Source organism: Pygocentrus nattereri, chromosome 12 (assembly GCF_015220715.1).
Source record: "Pygocentrus nattereri isolate fPygNat1 chromosome 12, fPygNat1.pri, whole genome shotgun sequence".
NCBI classification, from domain to species: Eukaryota; Metazoa; Chordata; class Actinopteri; order Characiformes; family Serrasalmidae; genus Pygocentrus; species Pygocentrus nattereri.
The window spans coordinates 35,264,535-35,285,429 of NC_051222.1; the positions used below are offsets into that span (position 1 = coordinate 35,264,535).

At 41.4% G+C, this 20,895-nt stretch overlaps 1 protein-coding gene across 1 annotated transcript; it reads left to right on the forward strand.

Annotated features, from left to right (window-relative positions):
* Positions 1-5,595: 5,595 nt before the first annotated feature.
* LOC108443863 (CMRF35-like molecule 3) lies at positions 5,596-16,310 on the forward strand. The gene is made up of 7 exons (XM_037543837.1): positions 5,596-5,851; positions 6,059-6,388; positions 6,483-6,563; positions 11,745-11,783; positions 11,894-12,031; positions 12,118-12,161; positions 15,480-16,310. Exons 1-7 carry the CDS (start codon positions 5,812-5,814, stop codon positions 15,831-15,833), a joined length of 1,026 nt encoding a protein of 341 aa, XP_037399734.1. The 5' UTR covers positions 5,596-5,811; the 3' UTR covers positions 15,834-16,310.
* The last annotated feature ends 4,585 nt before the right edge of the window (positions 16,311-20,895 follow it).

Here is a 20,895-nt window from a genome sequence, read left to right on the forward strand (position 1 = left end):
ATCTATGAGAATTTTGTGGTCAATGGTGTCAAAGGCAGCACTGAGATCGAGCAGTAGTAGAACAGACATGTTTCCTCTATTCTGTATACAGTCTGTACATATAGTCTGTATTTAGGCGAATGTCATTGATAACCTTAATTAGTGCAGTCTCAGTACTATGATTAGGTCGGAAGCCTGACTGAAATTTGTCTAGACAGCTATTTGTGGACAGAAAGTGCATAATTTGCTTGAAGACAATTTTTTCTATTATTTTTCCAATGAATGGTAGATTAGAAATTGGTCTATAATTATTCAACAGGCTTGTATCTAGAGTTTTCTTTTTCAAGAGAGGCTTCACAACTGCAGTTTTTAATGCACTCGGAAACACACCTGACATGAGTGAGGAATTTACTATTTGAAGAATGTTCACTAATATTGAGGAAAAGACTTTCTTTAAAAACTTGGTTGGTAATGTATCAAGACTGCAGGTGGATGATTTGAGATGACTCACTGTATCAATTAAACCTTCTTCATTAATAACACTAAACTGGGACATGTTGAACATGCTTTTGCGTGGTTTTGGAGAGAAAATCGTCTCGTTGGTAGATGTAGACGTACAGATAGCTTGTCTGATGGTGTGGATTCTAGTATTAAAAAATTTTGCAAACTGGTGTTTTGTTTATGCTGGCTTTCATTGTTTGTTTATCCCGTGTTTCTTTCTTTACGTCTGTTCCCTGTTCTCTATGTGTTGGCTCTGTGACCCTGGCCTGTCTTGACCCTGATTTTGGATTTGCCCATAATAAATTTTGCTTGTCTTCGTACATGTGTCCGCCTCATCATCGCTCCCCTACGTTACACCAAGTACAAAATGCTGTTTGTAAATGATTTTCCTTATTGAAGGAAAATGCTGTAGAGCTCTAATATTTTCCCATGACCATTTAAATAAAGTAAAGAAAGCTGATGTGAAACGAAACAATGTCACAAACCCAAAAATGATACAAAAGCTTCCAGGGCAAAACTGATCTCAGATCATCTTCTACTCACATTCGAATGCCTTCAAGAGGAAGTGGCTAACTGGTTACTAAGATGGTGGTAAATTCTGTGGTTTCCAAGACGGGCCAGCGAGGGGTAGGGGTGGCAAGTGAGAGAGAGAGAGAGAGAGAGAGAGAGAGAGAGAGAGAGAGAGATGGGTGGGCCTCTGTCATTTCAGGAAATCTTAAATCTCTGATGACAAACACAAGTATGCATAAGGACACCGCTCACTTCATCATATTTCAATTCATTTGAATCATGACCATCATCTGGATCATCATCTTCACTCTGACTCGTGAGTTGTTCCTCTCACATCTGTGTTGAGTTTAAGATGATCTTTACAGACTCAGAGACACACAGTGTGTTGGATCAGTGACTGGTGAAGAACAGAATAATTTCTCGTTTATTGCTGTATCTTAGTAAGATATAGTAAGATCAATAGAGTTTCAGTCACTCATATTGTCCAGCTGACTTTTTCAGACCTAAAGCTTTTCTTATCAAGATTTTAAAAGTGTTTTTGGATGGAAATAATCTCCACTTCTTTCTTACCCCATCCTGCGTCCCTCTGGGCAAAGAAAACTTCAGAAATCAATCACCTTTTTGACGAATATGTCATTAAGCTGACTTTATAAGCTCAAGAGAGCCTTTTGGTGTGAGAACCTCACTCTTGTAGATAAAGGAGTGAATCACTCAAATATATAAAGCCCTGGCTTTATTTTATGTTAAAAACGGCCACAAAAGGCAGTTGCACAGATTTTTCAGAGCAGTAAGTTCAGGACAATTATTTTGGTTGTATAGTCTGTTGTAATATTCAGAGGTTAAGCAAAGGTCATGGGTTCAGTGGCTTAGACTTAGAGGAAACCTTATTTCCTGTTATTACTCAAAAAGCTTCAGTGTAAAAAAAAAAAGCCAACCCAAAAATACCAGTGGTCTTGGAAAAACAGTTGACCACCGATTGGTCTAGTGCAATGGGGCAAAGATCCAGGTCCCGGGAATAATGGGCTCTGGAGACTGGTCAGTGGAGGGCACATCCTACTGTCTGGAAAGCAGGTCGGGCTTGAGATTTTTTGACCCTGACCAATTTGACAGCACAAAATCCAATCAGCTAAAAAATGTCACCCACCTGGCCTGGTGTAGATTTGAACATTTGATCTGTTGAATGTGTACCAAGTTCTTTGTGATGGTCCAGACTAGGAAGGAATGCTCTGCACCCTCCAGCCAATGCCTCCACACTTCCAGCACCAGTTTCACTGCTAGGAGCTCTTGATCCCTGACCTCATAAATTAAATCTGGGATGGAGTTTATGGTCTTATTTGGAGCACTGGGACTTATGCCAATAGCTGTGTTTACATGCACTCACTCTACTCAACAATCTGATGAAAATCTTCGTTTACGTGGCGACTACAAGTAATCCGATGCAGAATGACGCGCATACGTGGAGCAGCACTGAGAGTGACCGTTACCATGACAGTGAACATCACGTGAGGTCCAGTCGGCGTGAGATGAGTTTCCAGCAGTAGCGCTTGAGGTTTTAATGGCTTTAAACTGATGTCAGACACTATAAAGGAAGACGTCGAGACACATAAGCTGGTCGTCCGTCCCACCGCCGTCTTTTAAAGATCAGGGCATAAACTTCATCTCCTCTGCAGACCAGGTTCTGTTCCGCCATGTTGACCAGTATAAACCTTTCACTCTGACGCGCCACGCATGCGCAGAATGTTCTTACACCTTCCGATAGGGAATGTAATCGGATTCAGGCGTTTACGCGGATATTATTCTTCTATTTAACGGAATATTTAGAGGTTTATTATTTATGATTAGAGGATTGTATTCTGATTGAGGTGTTTACATGGACGTATTCTATTCCGATTGAGCTATTAGTCGGATTATTAACGGATTATCAGGCTGCATGTAAATGTGGCTAATGTCAGACGCAATGACATCTACTATGAATGGAAGGGCAAATCAGGCAACACTTCAATTCTTTGAAACCTTTCTAGTCTTATGGCGTCCAATAGAACTGCCTTAGGCTTTTTAATGAAGGCTGTCAGTGGGGAAGCCATCATGCTGAAGTCCCAGATGAGTGGAGGGAAGTGGGGTGTGGCCATTCTGCAATGGCCTTGATCTTGGCTGGGCTCATGCTCAACCATCCTTTAGATACCAAAAACCCCAAAAAGGCGTCTGAATGAGCATGAAAGATTTCGGTAACACCTTCTATGAATCCGGTATCTATAATGCATTATAAGTGCATTTATAAACATCTATAAAGCATTCATAAGGCTTTATAATGTTTGACATAAGCATTTGTAACTGTACATAAGTGTAAGTAATTACACACATAACATGCTATAAGTGCACATTATAAGGCTTTACAGCACTATAATGCTATAAAGTGCTATAATGCCCTATAATACATACATGTTCCTGTTCTCTGGAATATTGGTGAGACCAGCATCATAAAGTTTTATAACAACTGCTTTGTTTATTCTCATAATGCTTTATAAAGATTCACAGTGAGAACCCCATTCTCACTGGCGTACTCTCTAATGCTCACCAGTATCATTAAAATAAAAATGACTTTATAAGGGTTATAAAGGGTTTTCCAATTAAAGTAGAATTAGGTAGTAATAATAACAATGTTCTTACCATAGCAACATGTCTGTGCTCTCAGGGACAGACAAGGTCTGCATCTCAGGGATGACAAAACTTCGTCAGCATGGAAGCCTGCGTGTTGGTGGACCACACCATTGTGTGATGATAGATGAAAGTAAATTCTCACACAAAAGAAAAGTGTGTAACCTTCAATGTTTGTGTGTGTAAGGTTTGATCATCTTAGTCTTATTGATTTTATTCATTTTATTGATTTCCCAAATGAAATTAAGTAAACGCATTCTCTACAGAGAATATACTCACACCCACCAGCCACCTCTTGTGTACACCTCCTTGTTTCTACACTCAGTATTTTATTAGCTCTACTTATCATATAGGTGCACTTTTTATTTGTACAATTACAGACTGTAGTACATTTGATTTTCTGTATACTTTACTGTATGACCTTGTTGTTCAATGGTCAGGACCCCCACAGGACCTAATGGATCAGACGTATCAGTGGGGCTGGAATATTTAAAAACTGGATCCACTCCACTGCCCACAGAATGCTGTTTGGCTGGACATTTTGGCTGGGGATTCTCAGTCTAGCAGTGACCCAGTGGTGTTTAAACACTCCACCAGCACTGCTGTGTCTGAGCCACTTACACACCACCACCCTGTTTGTAGAAATTCAGAAAAAAGCCACGTCAGTCACGACTGCATATGGACATATTTCTATATTGTGCTCTATTTACACAAAGTTAGGTTAGTTCACTGGGTTGGTATGACCAACAGGTCAAAACCAGCTCTAAACAAAGTGGCTCAGACCCAATGAGACCACCCTCCCTCCCTCCCCCCACCACCTATTTTTTTCGCCCTAATCAAACCGTTTATCAGTTTATGACGTTAATTAGCTGATACACATATGGATAGTTCTAGTCTAGCACACACTGGCTTTAATATAAACACACAGGCACAACAGCTAGCTTCTCAAGTTCACTCGAAATCAAACAGTGGACAGTGGTTGATTGACAACTACACATGTAGTATTTTCTGAACTGGACATCAAAACATCATAATAAGTAATTACATATGTAGTATTTTCTTTGGGGTCATATACACTCATGGGCCACTTTATTAGGTACACCTGTTCTGTTGCTTATTAACACAAACAGCTAATCAGCCAATCACATGACCGTAACTCACTGCATTTAGGCATGTAGAGGTGGTCAAGATGACTTGCTGAAGTGCAGGCCGAGCATCAGAATGGGGAAGAAAGGGGATTTAAGGGGCTTTGAATGTGGCGTGGTTGTTGGTGCCAGACGGGCTGGTCTGAGTATTTCAGAAACTGCTGATCTACTGGGATTTTCACACACAACCATCTCTAGGGTTTACAGAGAACGGTCCGAAAAAGAGGAAATATCCAGTGAGCGGTCAGTTGTGTGGACGAAAATGTCTTGTTGATGTGAGAGGTCAGAGGAGAATGGGCAGACTGGTTCCAGATGATAGAAAGGCAACAGGAACTCAAATAACCAACCAGAATCTCTGAGGAACGTTTCCAACACCTTGTTGAAAGTCTGACATGAAGATTTAAAGCAGTTCTGAAGGCAATAATGAAGGCACCTAATAAAGTGGCCAGTGAGTGTATATTACAGGTGTAGCGCTCCCCCTAGTGGTCTCTACTTTCAGCAAATGCTTCACTCAGTATCTTCAGAATGTCCTACACAAACCCAGAAAACTGTCTCTAAAATAGAAGAGAAGATTTTCAATATTCTGTATCACTTTTCAAGCAGAGACTATTCGGCAGATGGTCTCTGATAGAGCAGGGTGGGTTTATTGTGGGCTGCACTGCTCATATAGATACTGAAACTGCAGTTTAATTTAGAAAGTTAACCTTAGCCCACTAAAACCACACATGATGTAGAGGATGTGAGAAAGGGGTGGAGATATGTGCTGGACACAAGCGACAGGAACTCACCAACACACAGAAGCAAATGTCTTTATTTCAACACGCTCTCTGTGCTCGGAGGGCGTTTCCTTCAAGATCAGATGAAGCAAACTGCAGCCTCTTAGCCCATCGGAAATCTGCACAATGGATAAAATGCTCTAGAAGGAGACCAAAGGACAGCTTGGTTGAAGATCAGTTTGTTCGAATCCAACAGGAGCCTCAGTCATAACTCTGCTTCGTGAGGAGAACAGTGAAGGAGCCCAATGAGGAGCCTCAGAGTCACCATCGTCATGCTCCTCTCAGGTCAGAAAGTTATTCAGCTGTTCTTTAGATAGAGTAAGGAAATGCATATGTCTGTGCATCATAGCAAGATGACTAGTGAAGTTAATAATAAGCCTGTGTTTCGTTTAATGGTTGAGCTTTAATGAAGGAGCGACCTACTGAGGAAAAACGGCTGCGTTTGCTGCATTTTCATATTAAAGTGTGTCTGTTCTCTCACTTTTGTGGCAGTTGTGAGTGGCATGCTACATGTCGAGATCACAGAGACAGGAACAGAGGGAAACATCGCTGTCATCGTATGTCCTTATAGTAAAGGATATGAATCTTACCCCAAGTATTTCTGTAAGGGAGTCTATAAAGTCTGTGAGACTCTTGTAAAATCTAATGGGAATGACTCCTGGACATATAAAGACAGAATGTCTATGAATGACGACACTAAGCAGAAAAAGTTGGTAGTGACCATCAGTGACCTCAGAATGGAGGATGCAGGAGATTACGGCTGTGGAATCGAGACAATAGGACGAGACCCTTTTACTCAAGTCCATCTGAAAGTGATTAAGGGTACGTGCTGTTTGAATTTCTCAGCTTATAGTTTCTATCCCATGTTCACTGTGGACGTCATGAAGGGTTGAGCTGCCTGATTTCTCTCCATCAGCTCCTAAGCCACCAAAAAGAACTCAATCAAACCCCACCCAGTCTTCACCACCACCTCCCACCGTCTCCACCAACAAAACAGGTAAAATATTTTCCTGCATTTTTGAATGAGCTGTTTTAGCTTACAGATTGACCCTCAGGATGAGAGTTCCCTTGTTCAGTTTTTTGATGAGAATCAGTAACATAAAGTGACACTCTCTCTTTTTTTCTCTCTTTTTTTGGGGGGGGGGCGAGACCCTTTTACTTTAGTCCATCTGAACGTGATTAAGGGTACGTGCTGTTTGAGTTTCTCAGCTTATGGTTTCTATTCTGTGTTCACTGTGGACGTCATGAAGGGTTGAACTTCCTGATTTCGCTCCATCAGCTCCTCAGCCCCCGAAAACAACCCAACATTTTTTACCCCAGTTATGTTCCACACAGGACTCCTAGACATCACAATGTTTTACCACCAATAAGCCGCACTGAGTCTCACTTCCCCTTCAACTTTCACCAGAATATATTTATTGTTATTTATCAATGATTTTGAGGGAAAGTGCCCTCGCTGTGTTGATTGGGACACTGCAGTTTTATCGCCTTTTTACACCCCCCAGCCCCTGCCCTGCCTTCGCTCGCCTCAGCAGCACGCACATACAGTACAGCTAAATAAGATCTGATGTGTGAATCCTGTCACTGATTTAACCCTTTGTTTGAATATGAAGGGCAAAAAGCAGAGCGATTGTATTAGGACTTTGGGAGATTTTTCAAGCCAAATTACTCACTGATGCTGACGTCACAGCTCGATGACGCCACGCTAAGTAGTTAGGGGTGGGTCTGCTGAATGTCCTGATTTGTGGATCATGTCTGTAGCTTAAACCGTTCTGAGGTTATGAGGACTAGAGGTGACCCACCGTTTTGCCTGCAAAATGCAGTCTAAGGCTTTGAGGGTTAAGGCTTTGCTCCCGGAGCATTTGAAGGAAAGTTTGGAAATTCTAGGGTTTTTTCAGTTTAGCGGCCTCGTTTAAGAATTATATTCAACCCTTTCAACTCTAGTCTTATTTTCCAGGTTTATTCCTGAGACTTTTCATTTAGGAATAATTCTCAGTAAATGATTCCATAATCACCATGGAGTTTGCATGTTCTCCCTGTGTCTGCGTGGGTTTCCTCTGGGTTCTCCGGTTTCCTCCCACAGTCCAAAGACATGCAGTCAGGCCAATTGGACTTGCTAAATTGCCCCTGGGTGTGAGAGACTGTCTGTGTCTGTCTGTCTGCCCTGTGATGGACTGGCGACCTGTCCAGGGTGTATCCTGCCTTCCGCCTGATGACTGCTGGGATAGGATCAGCGGTTTAGATGATATATGTGTGTGTGTGTGTGTGTGTGTGTGTGTGTGTGTGTGTGTGTGCTTTATAGTATCTGCAGTATCTTCAACTGTGCACAGGGCTCAAGAGGCCAGAGCAGAGGCCACAACCCCAAATGTTAAAAAGAGACATTTCGTCTTTCAACCAAACCAAACCACCTTGGGAGCCACAACGTTCTGCACCCATTTTACCACCGTGGTGGTACATACAGTTTTTCTCAGTGTGGGCTTTAAGCTTTAGCTCAGCTATAACCGCTTTTCTCAGATCTCTAGGTGGAAACTTCTGCAAAAGGAACAGTTTCTTGTGAAATGTCTCTCAATGTTCGACGTTTTATGAGGCTGAAGTCACTTCTCATTAGCAGGCTTATTGTTTAAATCCTCCTATTCCACCTTAAATTGCGCCTGGGGCACCAGAATGTAGGGTTAAAGGGTAAATCAGCAGTTCTACATTAACTCCAATGTTTAAGACCATTTATTGTTAAAATGTCTTAGAAAGATTAGGACAGCAGATTATTTTGTTTGCAGCTGAGCCCTGGGCTAGTGAATTCGTACAGCTTGTAAGAATTTAGTGTCTCTGTCTGCTTTTCTGATCCCACCTTGACCTGCCTGCTTGTTCTCCTTCGGGGCTCCAAGAGAGCACAAGAAGCAAAGACACACACATAAACATGCATCAAAAGGTCCACAACACGCTCAGTTACTTGGAACAAAAGGGCCTTTTTGTACACTTAAAAGCAGACGTGGCTGCTGGTGGTCAGTACAGAGGTAAACATTTCTCAGAGCAATATGCAGATGAGCCGAGGCGTGAAAGAAACAGGAAACCACAGCTGAACAAGACGTGGCTGCCAAGAAATGTACTTGAAGGTCAAGACGTTCTGTTCTGACACACAGACTTATGATCATGAATTTAACGAACTTGGTGTGCTTGTAGACTTTTGTACATGCAGCACATGGAATAATGTTACAGAGAGCCCAACATATGCAAATGAAAATAGTCCAAATTTAAACAAAAGAATCAACAGGTGCATTGCCAGTGTATTCAAGAGAGCGATTAGAGACATGTTCAGACAACAGAGGGACCAATGCCGTGGCAGGGGTAGAAGATCTTTCAACAGAGTGTTGAATTACAAGCACAAGGTATAACACAACTCTAACATAAAAGCAAAAAGTCTTCTGGCCTGCTTGCAGCTTTGATAAGCATAGATTGAGAGATTACTAGCACGTCATCCCACAACGTGCCATCAATAGCTCACCCTGATGCTGCTGAGCCAGCACAGCTGCAGTGACCCTGCAATGTTCACGCATGTACAGAGGACTGTGTATAGTTAGGCAGGCCCAGGGCTGGGGCAGAGCACAGGGACGGTTTCAGTGCTGAGAGGGTCTCTGCCATTTCTGTGGTCCATTCAATCATATCAGGAGCATCTGACTTGCAGCCCATTCTCAAAATCTCACCATAATAAGAGCAGTCTGGAATCCATGCATGGCAGTCATTGATCAGGCCCAGAAAAGCCAACACACCTTTTTGTGTGGATGGAGGCCTAAAACTGAATGAGCTTTATTCTGTCCTTTCACGGTCTGTGGCTTCCCTTTGACAAAGTGAAACTGAGATAGGAAACTGGTTTGACAGCACCGCAATTTGTCACGAGCAGCTTTGAAACCACAGGCAACTAAATGCTGAAGGAGACACATAGAGCCAGCCTTGCACATGGCCTTGCTTTCCTGTCAGTAGCAGGTCATCAGCAAACTGCAACACAGTACGGCCTTGAGGGTATCCAGGGAATCTCACATGGCTGTGACAAAAACAGCTGGAGAAGCCTCACATCTGGGAGACGCTGTCACGTGTAGTGTGTTTCTTTGAAACTGAAAGCAAAAGTGGGCTGAGTGTCCTCATGGACTAGGATCCAGAAAACGGCTGAACACAAGTCTACAACAGTGTGTTTGTGTGTGTGTGTGTGTGTGTGTGTGTGTGTGTGTGTGTGTGTGTGTGTTATTGGATTGTGCAGGTGGTACGACAAGTTCATTTACTTTGCTTTATACAGTTCACAATGTAATAGACCCACATGGTCCTTGTATTCTGCTTATAATGAATTAGAGATTCCCTGATCTTTTGGACAGTTTACTGACATCTGAGGTGTTTTTGATCATGAAATTGGCCCCAGTCACTCCCACAGAATTCACTTTGGCCCATTATATTCATTACCACTGATTGAAGATAATGCCGCCCCAGTGTTTACAAGAAAACTAAACCTTTTGCAATCTACATACAGTTCCATAAGCGTCAAATCACCAGAAATAAGAGTCTTAGAACGCAATATCAAATTAGATGCATCTTCAACAACCTGGGGTGCATTCTGTGGGCAGCCCTATGCATTCATCGGTTTCCAGACAACAGGTTGTCCGGTGTGTGTTTTAGGGCCTCCGGTCTGATCCTTTGATTTTTGAGGTTGACTCATCAGAGCACTTTTGTCTACATTCTCTGATCCACTGCCCCTCTTTCCCGCAATAATCACATGCCCCTTGCCTGTTATTACTTATTACCCATTATTCTGACCCTAGTACATGAGATAAGATCAATCTATAATCTGGATCTGAGAGCTGGGAGTAATTTTCAGCAGTGAATCAGCACATTTGTGTGGTTGGAATGTGTAGGGATGGAAGACTGGAAACTATCTGTTTTATTACAGTAAGATCAGGTGCTATAAGCATTATCACATTGCCAGGAATTGAAAAAGGTGCAGCAATATTCTGCTGCTGTGAATTACAGGCCGTCACATTCTCTACATCGGAATTAGAGTCAGAGTCAGGAAGAGGACTAGCAGCAGAATCCGTGTTGGTTTCACTCTCTGAGTTAATCAACCCTGAAGTCAAAATGTTCAGTAATGGCCTTGTATGCTGAGGAGGAGCTGAAGGGACCAGGGAAGTCAGACTCTTTGAAGTTAGTACATTAATACTTGACTCTGTCTTGTTGTTAACCTTGATTTCCCTTTTAAGGGTTTTAAATCTTGGTGTTTTACTCGATTCATCACTCAATTTTGATCTGCACATCAAATTCCTCACCAAGACTGCATTCTTTCATTTCATCCCATTTGGGACCCCCTACACAACCTCATATGCATCTTGATGCTAATCTCATGTAAGTTTCCTCAAAGGATCCATCTCTTGGATGTCCGACCAAAACAAGAACGAGATCCTTCTGTCCATTCCGTCAAATTATTCCACGGTGGGTTAGATGAGTTCCACAGGACGGTGAACTCACCTAAATTATTCCTGTCCATCCAGTCCCAGATTAGCTTTTACAGTTTTACCTCCCATTTTTATTTGGCGATCAAGCAGAATGGAGATTGGGATCGGTCTTCGCTACTTGGCTGTTCCAGTAATGGATAACCCAAACAAACTTCTGTATCCTATCTTTCAAGGACCTTGTAAATTCCCCCTGGAATTCACTCCCGTAATCTGTTCAATATTGTAGCTCCTGTTGCCTCAGGGGAGGAACACCTCTAAAAGATCACCATCAAGGAGAATGAGAATATGAATAACACCCTCCCTCTGGTGATCTATTCCTTCTTAAGTGATTAACAATGCCGTAGTACATAGAAGCATTTCATTCAGAAGCAATCTTAGAAATGTGCATTTATAAGGTCTTCATAGCGAGTTCTTTGGAAGCTATTCCCAGGTGATTTGGAAGAATTTACGAATAGAGCTGTACTGATTATGTATTCTCTGGTGGTCACTTTCCATTGGTGGAAAGGGGGTGGTGGGTGGGGTGATAGGGTGAGGGGGTGAGAGGTGATAAATTCTGCAGAAACAAAAATACCTGATAAAATGGTCAACTAATCTAAGTACAATGTATGAAATAATCTGTTTTTACTGTCTTTGTTTTGAATATATAGCTCTGAATGTATGGCCAACCATCTCTGCTGCACCTCATTCAGTCACACACTTCCTCAACCAGCACAGTACATCTGAAACAGGTCTGGATCCACAGTACAGTCTGTTTAATACAAACAACATCGCATACTAACTTACACTCAATGCATGAAGGATTCTGTTTTTAACCTCTGACATGTTCCTGTCATTCCAGTTCTCAGCTCTACTGCAGCCCCTTATCTGGCTGTCTTCACCCCACTGAGTGTAGGTGCTGCCCTGCTCCTTCTTGTTGGTGTGTCTCAGGTTTTTTATGACAGACTAAAGAGGAGCACTGCAGGCAATTCAGGCTCAGGTAATAAAATAAATGTACTTGTACACAAATCCAGAGGTGCACAAACACAGACTAACACTTGTGCTTTCTTCTGTGTGTGTTTTTAGTCAACTCTCACCACTCATGTGGGCCACTCACAGGAAGTGCTGAGGTAGGTGACAAGGTTTAAGGGTGCTTAAATTTTCTATTTGCTCATGCTGACTTGCCAGTATATGAAATACTCTGAGCACATAGGCTCACTTTATAGGTATTCAGTTATTGATTATGTATCAGGCACAGCAGTGTTGCTGGGGTTTATCCACGTCAGAGTCCAAATATCCAGGTCTGGGGTCAGACGCTGACCATAGATAAAGGGCAAGAAGTTGGCTAATACAAACTGGGCATGAAAAAGGTCAACTATAGTAGTTTCTAACTCAGTGTACCAATAATTTAAGTTGGTCTAATAACATAGCCAGGGTATGCACTTCAGGTGAAAACTGTAATGCCACACACTCTATTTTTGCCAGTCCGATTTAATACATTCCGATTATAGATTAAGACTGGGGTGTTTGTATTCACACACTACTCAACAATCTGATGAATATCTCCGTTTACATGCTCTCTACATATAGTCCAATCCAAAATGACCTGTATGTCTGGAAAACCACTTAGAGTAAGTGTTACCATGACAGCGAGCATCACGTGAGTCAGAGTCCGAGTGAGATGAGCAGCAGTGAGCAGTGCTTGTGTTTTTAATTGGTGTCAGACTCAGGAAAACGCCGTTCACATGTCCTTGTTAAAGAAGGCAGAGAGGAAGACGTCGTGTTCTGAGACACATAAGCTGGACGCTCATCGCCCTGCAGATACATGCATTTACATGAATATTATTCTTCTAATTAATGGATTATTTACAGGATTACCCACCTTGTTTAATCAGATAGAAATTGCCTTCCGAAAGGCATCAATTGGACTAGACTATTCCAGTAGTATGTACATGGATGTATTGTGTTCCGATTGAGTTATTAATCTGAGCTATTAGTCGGATTTTTAACGGATTAGTGTTCCTTCAGTGCTGAGAATGGTGCACTCCCAAATATCTGACCAGTGGTGGTCTTATGGTGGTGCTTCCTCACTGACAGGTAAAAGGAAGTGATACACTGTAACAAACTGGCTAAACTTAATAATTATAATATAAACCCACACCGTGCATTGATATGATAGATATCTGATGAAATGGCCAACACAAAAACTTTCCTCAGGGATATTCACTATATTGCTGAAATATATACACTACATGAACAAAAGTATTGGGACACCTACACATTACACCTACAGGAGCTTTAATATCATCCCATTCTAAAACCACAAGCATTAATAAGTAATTGGGCCCCCTTTTGCAGCTATAACTGGCTTCACTATTCTAGGAAGGGTGTGGGAATGTTGGTGTGGGAATTTTGCCCATTCATCCAGAATGGTCAGAAAATAATATTGGATGAGAGGGCCTGGCTCGCAATCTCTGGTCTAGTTAATCCCAAAGGTGTTTACTGGGGTTGAGGTCAGGGCTCTGTGAGGGCCATTCAAGCTCTTCCACACCAAACTCACCCAGCCAGGCCTTTATGGAGCTGCTTTGCGCACTGGGTCGAAGTCATGCTGGAACAGAAAAGGTTCTTCCCCAAACTTTTCCCATAAAGTTGGAAGCTACAATTGTCCAATAAGTTTCCACTGCTCCAGAGTCCAGAGTGGAATGAATGATTCAGCAGAGTTTTGGTGGCTTTTATGCACTTTGTGTGGTCTGACAGGTCATGGCTGGGTTGCTGTGGATCCTAAACACTTTCACTTTTCATTACTACCACTCACAGTTGATCGTGGAATATTTGGGAGGGAAGAAATTTCATGAACTGACTTGTTGCAACAGTAGCATCCTATTACAGTACCAGTCTCACATATTCAGTGAGCTCTTTATAACCACCCATTCTTTCACAAATATTTGTAAAGGCAGACTGCCTGGGTAGGTGCTTGATTTTATACACCTGTTGCAATTCGACTGAAAAAAACACCCGAACTCAAGGGTAAAGAGATGTGTCCAATACTTTTGTCAACATAGTGCATGTAATAAAGGCTTCACGAGAAAAAAGATAAACAAATAAACAAACAAATTAATTAATTAATTATCTTATTTTCCAAAAAAGAGAAAAGTTGACAAACTTTGGTTCCAGATATTTTCTGGATGCCCTTAGCCGTCAAATGGTTTTGTTAACTTCCATTGCTTGATTTAACACAAATAAGCACAGATTAGCCAAACCAGGTATAGGATGATAACTACAAATAACACTAGACTTCCTCGAGAAGAGGTTTGGAAAAGATTACATGAACACTTTCAAATTCATAAAACTATTGCTTGTTATTTGAATGTGTTTTTTTTATTATTATTCAAATTTTAGTGTTTTTATGAGCAAATGAATGCCTACTGACTAGATGAATGGCCAAAAGAGTACTTATGGAGTACTATAAACAGGTTTCAGGCACATGAAAAAATGATACTCAAAAAGCTAGTTATCAGCTTAATATATGTTTAATTTATTCTAAAATCACCAATATTAGTCAAGTCAAGGTAAATTTAGCACCTTTTATGCACAGCGGCAGTTCAAGGTTTTGCACAGAAAAGGAAAGCTTTATACAGTAATACAGCTTATAACATTCCTGAGATGTAGCGCCTCAAAAGTTCTTTCGCCAGCATTGTTATACAGACATAAGAGATGCATTGGAAGTAAGATGAGCAGTTGCAATTATATTGAAGTCATTTTCAGCATCTAAAGTGAGGAAAAGCACCAAAAGTTACCACCAATCTTACTTTGAAGTAATAACAAACTCTAAGCTGTTAATCAATCCTTGGAGTTCTCTTGCTAGCAAATCCTCCAGAGTTGATGAAGTAATAGGAGTAATAGGAGAACCGTTAGATGTACCTGAGATATTTCCAGTACTTTAAATGGGGAAGAGCACCACTTCCCACTTTCACCCACTGAGTAGCATCCATAAGTTTATAAATAAGAAGTAAGAAGCAATACCAGCCTCTGATCTCTTCATTTATTGGGGTACTTAAAAAAATAAATAAGTAAGTAAATAAATGAAACAGTTGATAAAGCTTAATTAACATTTAGATGTCAAATGAATCAAACATTTAAATTATGGAGCTAAAGATAAAAGCTAATGAAAGAGCTAATAAAATGAGGTGTTTTTCTTCAAGCAGGATACAATTCATCTTAATCCCTTAAAATTTCAGGTTTATTACATGCTAAGACTTATTATTCAGTAATTACAGGGACTTCAATGCAAACTGGCTGAGCTATTTTTAGGTCATAGAAATGTGTGTTAAACGTTGGGCCTGCCAGTGGGTCCTGGCCATTTGTGGGATTCAATTATTTGTTTATGTTTCTAGGAATATTGCTTAGTAGTAAATTCTCTTAAAATTCTGTTGTGTTTACTGTTTTAGGATGGAACAGACTATGAAAATAATTCACCTGGAAATCAGAAGTCTGTGACAATGAGCCTGGACTACCAGAACGTAAACTTCAACACCCAGCAATCAGATTCAGTCTGCCAGAGCCTAAACTCCAACACCAACCAATCAGATTCAGTCAATCTGAACCTAAATCCCAACACCAACCAATCAGAATCAGTCTACCAGAGTCTAAACCCAAACGCCAACCAATCAGTCTACCAATGCTTAAAATCCAAAACTAACCAGTCAGATTCAGTCTACCAGAGCCTAAATCCAAACACCAACCAAGTAGATTCAGTCTACCAAAGTCTAAACTCCAACACCATCCAGTCAGATTCAGTCTAACAGAGCCTAAATCCCAACACCAACCAATTAGATTCAGTCTACCAGAGCCTAAATCCCAACACCAACCAATTAGATTCAGTCTACCAGAGCCTACATCCCAACACCAACCAAAGTCTAAACTCCAACATCATCCAGTCAGATTCAGTCTACCATAGCCTAAATCCGAACAATCAATCAAACAGTCTACCAGTATTTAAAAACCAACGTCAATCAGATTCAACCTACGAGAGCCTAAACCCAATGCCAGCAAATCAGATTCAGTCTACCAGTGCCTAAAGCTGAACACCAACACATCAGATAGTCTATCAATGCTTAAAAACCAACATTAACCAAACAGATTCAGTCTACCAGAGTCTAAACCCGAACAATCAATCAGACAGTCTTGTCTTCTTCTTCTTACGGCTGCTCCCTTTAGGGGTCACCACAGCGGATCATCTTCCTCCATCTTGCCCTATCCACTGCCTCCTCTACTTTCACACCAACCATCTCCATGTCCACCTTCACTATATCCATAAACCTTCTCTGAGGTCTACCTCTTCTCCTTCTACCCGGCAGCTCCATCTCCAACCAACATTCTTTGCCCAATATATCCACTATTCCTCCTCAACACACGTCCAAACCATCTCAACCTGGCCTCTCTGGCTTTATCTCCAAACTGCTCCACCTTCACTGTCCCTCTGATCTGCTCATTTCTAATCTTGTCCAGCCTTGTCACTCCCAACGAAAATCTCAGCATCTTCATCTCCGCCACCTCCAGCTCAGCCTCCTGTCTTTTAGACAGAGCCACAGTCTCCAAACCAGACATCATAGACAGTCTATCAGTGTTTAAAAACCACCGCCAATCAGATTCAGCCTATTAGGGCCTGAACCCCAACATCAACTGTACACATTATACTTTTCCCTTTAGATTTGACGTAGTTCAATGACATTTTCTTGCTCCAAGAGTAGTCCAAGAGCATAGTTAACACTGACTTAAGGGTCAGGCCTCCTGATATTCAAGTCCTTGACTATTTTGAGCTACAGCGGGAGTCGTGCGGTTTTAGATTTACTTCCAGATGTCGCTGTGTGTTTCAGTTCTCCACTGAAACTTTTTTTTTTTTTTAATCTTACGTCATCTTGCAAATACTGGCAAAAGCTGTTCATAAATACTCAAACTTTGCTTATGAAATATGTAATATGAAATCATTCAAAAGCTCATAAATGTTTTACGAAGCCACTGTGTAGGTAGCCTTCCTACAACATGTTGACAGAGAGTGTATATTGAACAATTCTGTGCTGCTGCAAATCGGGGCATTTTTTATGTATAAGCCTAAGAAACCAACTTTAGCGTCGTTCTGATACTTGTGGTATAGACTGTGAAGCTTCCTCATCCTCATTCGGTCTCTCAGTGTCTTAAATCCTACATCTCTTCTAGTAGTTCTAGTAGTTCATCCATATATCTTGAATTATTTATTTATATGTATGTCCTGATAATGTGCTCAGTTTATCCATTTGGAATGTTATAAAGTCAATTATCGCCTGTTTTTATTTACCCAACAAAATACTCAGGGATTTAACTTATATTTGTGTTTACTGTGCAATAAACATGTTTTCATACATCTTGTTTACTTGTCACACTTGAATGTTTCAGATCATCAGACTACTTTTAATTTTACACAGATAACCCGAGTGTCACGATTGGCCCCTTCCAGTCATACATTTTGGATTTGCCCATAATAAATCTTGCTTGTCTTCGTACATGTGTCCGCCTCATCATCGCTCCCCTGCATTACACCAAGTACAAAATGCTGTTTGTAAATGATTTTCCTTATTGAAGGAAAATGCTGTAGGGCTCTAATATTTTCCCATGACCATTTAAATAAAGTAAAGAAAGCTGACGTGAAACGAAACAATGTCACAAACCCAAAAATGATACAAAAGCTTTAACATTGCAGAGTCTTCCAGGGCAAAACTGATCTCAGATCATCTTCTACTCACATTCAAATGCCTTCAAGAGGAAGTGGCTAACTGGGTACTAAGATGGTGGTAAATTCTGTGGTTTCCAAGATGGGCCAGAGAGGGGTAGGGGTGGCAAGTGAGAGAGAGAGAGAGAGAGAGAGAGAGAGAGAGAGAGAGAGAGAGATGGGTGGGCCTCTGTCATTTCAGGAAATCTTAAATCTCTGATGACAAACACAAGTATGCATAAGGACACCGCTCACTTCATCATATGTCAATTCATTTGAATCATGACCATCATCTGGATCATCATCTTCACTCTGACTGGTGAGTTGTTCCTCTCACATCTGTGTTGAGTTTAAGATGATCTTTACAGACTCAGAGACACACAGTGTGTTGGATCAGTGACTGGTGAAGAACAGAATAATTTCTCGTTTATTGCTGTATCTTAGTAAGATATAGTAAGATCAATAGAGTTTCAGTCACTCATATTGTCCAGCTGACTTTTTCAGACCTAAAGCTTTTCTTATCAAGATTTTAAAAGTGTTTTTGGATGGAAATAATCTCCACTTCTTTCTTACCCCATCCTGCGTCCCTCTGGGCAAAGAAAACTTCAGAAATCAATCACCTTTTTGACGAATATGTCATTAAGCTGACTTTATAAGCTCAAGAGAGCCTTTTGGTGTGAGAACCTCACTCTTGTAGATAAAGGAGTGAATCACTCAAATATATAAAGCCCTGGCTTTATTTTATGTTAAAAACGGCCACAAAAGGCAGTTGCACAGATTTTTCAGAGCAGTAAGTTCAGGACAATTATTTTGGTTGTATAGTCTGTTGTAATATTCAGAGGTTAAGCAAAGGTCATGGGTTCAGTGGCTTAGACTTAGAGGAAACCTTATTTCCTGTTATTACTCAAAAAGCTTCAGTGTAAAAAAAAAAAGCCAACCCAAAAATACCAGTGGTCTTGGAAAAACAGTTGACCACCGATTGGTCTAGTGCAATGGGGCAAAGATCCAGGTCCCGAGAATAATGGGCTCTGGAGACTGGTCAGTGGAGGGCACATCCTACTGTCTGGAAAGCAGGTCGGGCTTGAGATTTTTTGACCCTGACCAATTTGACAGCACAAAATCCAATCAGCTAAAAAATGTCACCCACCTGGCCTGGTGTAGATTTGAACATTTGATCTGTTGAATGTGTACCAAGTTCTTTGTGATGGTCCAGACTAGGAAGGAATGCTCTGCACCCTCCAGCCAATGCCTCCACACTTCCAGCACCAGTTTCACTGCTAGGAGCTCTTGATCCCTGACCTCATAAATTAAATCTGGGATGGAGTTTATGGTCTTATTTGGAGCACTAGGACGATTTGGAGCAACCCTTATGCCAATGGCTGTGTTTACATGCAAAGACATGCAATCGGATTACAGATTCAGACGGAGGTGTTTATGCTCACTCTATTCAACAATCTGATGAAAATCTTCGTTTACGTGCCGACTAAAAGGAATCCGATGCAGAATGACGCGCATGCGTGGAGCAGCGCTGAGAGTGACCGTTACCATGACAGCGAACATCACGTGAGGTCCAGTCGGCGTGAGATGAGTTTCCAGCAGTAGCGCTTGAGGTTTTAATGGCTTTAAACTGATGTCAGACACTATAAAGGAAGACGTCGAGACACATAAGCTGGTCGTCCGTCCCACCGCCGTCTTTTAAAGATCAGCGCATAAACTTCGTCTCCTCTGCAGACCAGTTTCTGTTCTGCCGTGTTGACCGGTATAAACCTTTCACTCTGACGCGCCACGCATGCGCAGAATGTTCTTACACCTTCCGATAGGGAATGTAATCGGATTCAGGCGTTTACACTGATATTATTCTTCTATTTAACGGATTATTTAGAGGTTTTCCCCCCCCCGTTCAATCAGATAGAAATTGTATTCCAATGGGCCTCAATCGGATTAGTCTATTCCGATTGAGGTGTTTACATGGACGTATTCTATTCCGATTGAGCTATTAGTCGGATTATTAACGGATTATCAGGCTGCATGTAAATGTGGCTAATGTCAGACGCAATGACATCTACTATGAATGGAAGGGCAAATCAGGCAACACTTCAATTCTATGAAACCTTTCTAGTCTTATGGCGTCCAATAGAACTGCCTTATGCTTTTTAATGAAGGCTGTCAGTGGGGAAGCCATCATGCTGAAGTCCCAGATGAGTGGATGGAAGTGGGGTGTGGCCATTCTGCAATGGCCTTGATCTTGGCTGGGCTCATGCTCAACCATCCTTTAGATACCAAAAACCCCAAAAAGGCGTCTGAATGAGCATGAAAGATTTCTTTAGCGTCACATAGAGGTGATTTCTCCAGCAGAAGTTAGAGAACCCGTCGGACATGAGCCATGTTTTCATCTACTCTCTGGCCTTAAATGTTAATGTCAATAAGGTAGACTGACACAGCACTTCAGAAACTCATGCAGGACCTCATTGATAAAGCACTGGACGACTGCAGGAGCATTCATGAGTCCAAACAGCATTACAAGATGGCATTATAAACACAGTCTTCCACTCATCCCCTTGGCGTTCCCTAATGAAGTTATAGGCACTGTGCGGGTTCAGCTTAGTAGAAACCGAGGCCTGCTTGAATGCTACGGTCATTAATGGAAAGGAGTAGTGGTCTTTCTCCGATATTTTATTGAGACCCTGGTAATCAGTGCAGGGTCTAAGGCCACCATCCTTTTTTCCCACAAAAAAAAAATAAATTCAGCCCCCACAGCTGAGGTGAATGATTGCATGAAGCCCAGAGCCCATTAGATATCATTTGTATATGTGTTCATGACTGTAGTCTTCTTTTGAAATAGGAAATCAAGAAACTTGCCAGGAGATAGATGTCCACATGATGGGTTGAGTAAATATTTTGAGTAATATGTGCACACATCCTGCTACAGTTACTGAAATACTGACTCACACACACACACACACACTACACAGAAATACATATTTAGCAACATAAAAATACCAAAAATTATGTTTTTAAACTAGATTTGTTACAGAATTTGATCTGATCCTATTTTGTCTTACAATCTTATATCTAACCCAGCATCCTCATCTGATATTGAGCCCAATTCTGATACTCAG

What these genes read in the sequence shown, in the direction of transcription:
- LOC108443863 (XM_037543837.1), top strand. Translation starts at nt 5,812, where the DNA reads ATGAGGAGCCTCAGAGTCACCATCGTCATGCTCCTCTCAG. An exon ending in GCACAGTACATCTGAAACAG is followed by an intron (nt 11,784 to 11,893) that starts GTCTGGATCCAC and finishes CTGTCATTCCAG; the next exon opens with TTCTCAGCTCTACTGCAGCC. An exon ending in CACTCACAGGAAGTGCTGAG is followed by an intron (nt 12,162 to 15,479) that starts GTAGGTGACAAG and finishes TTACTGTTTTAG; the next exon opens with GATGGAACAGACTATGAAAA.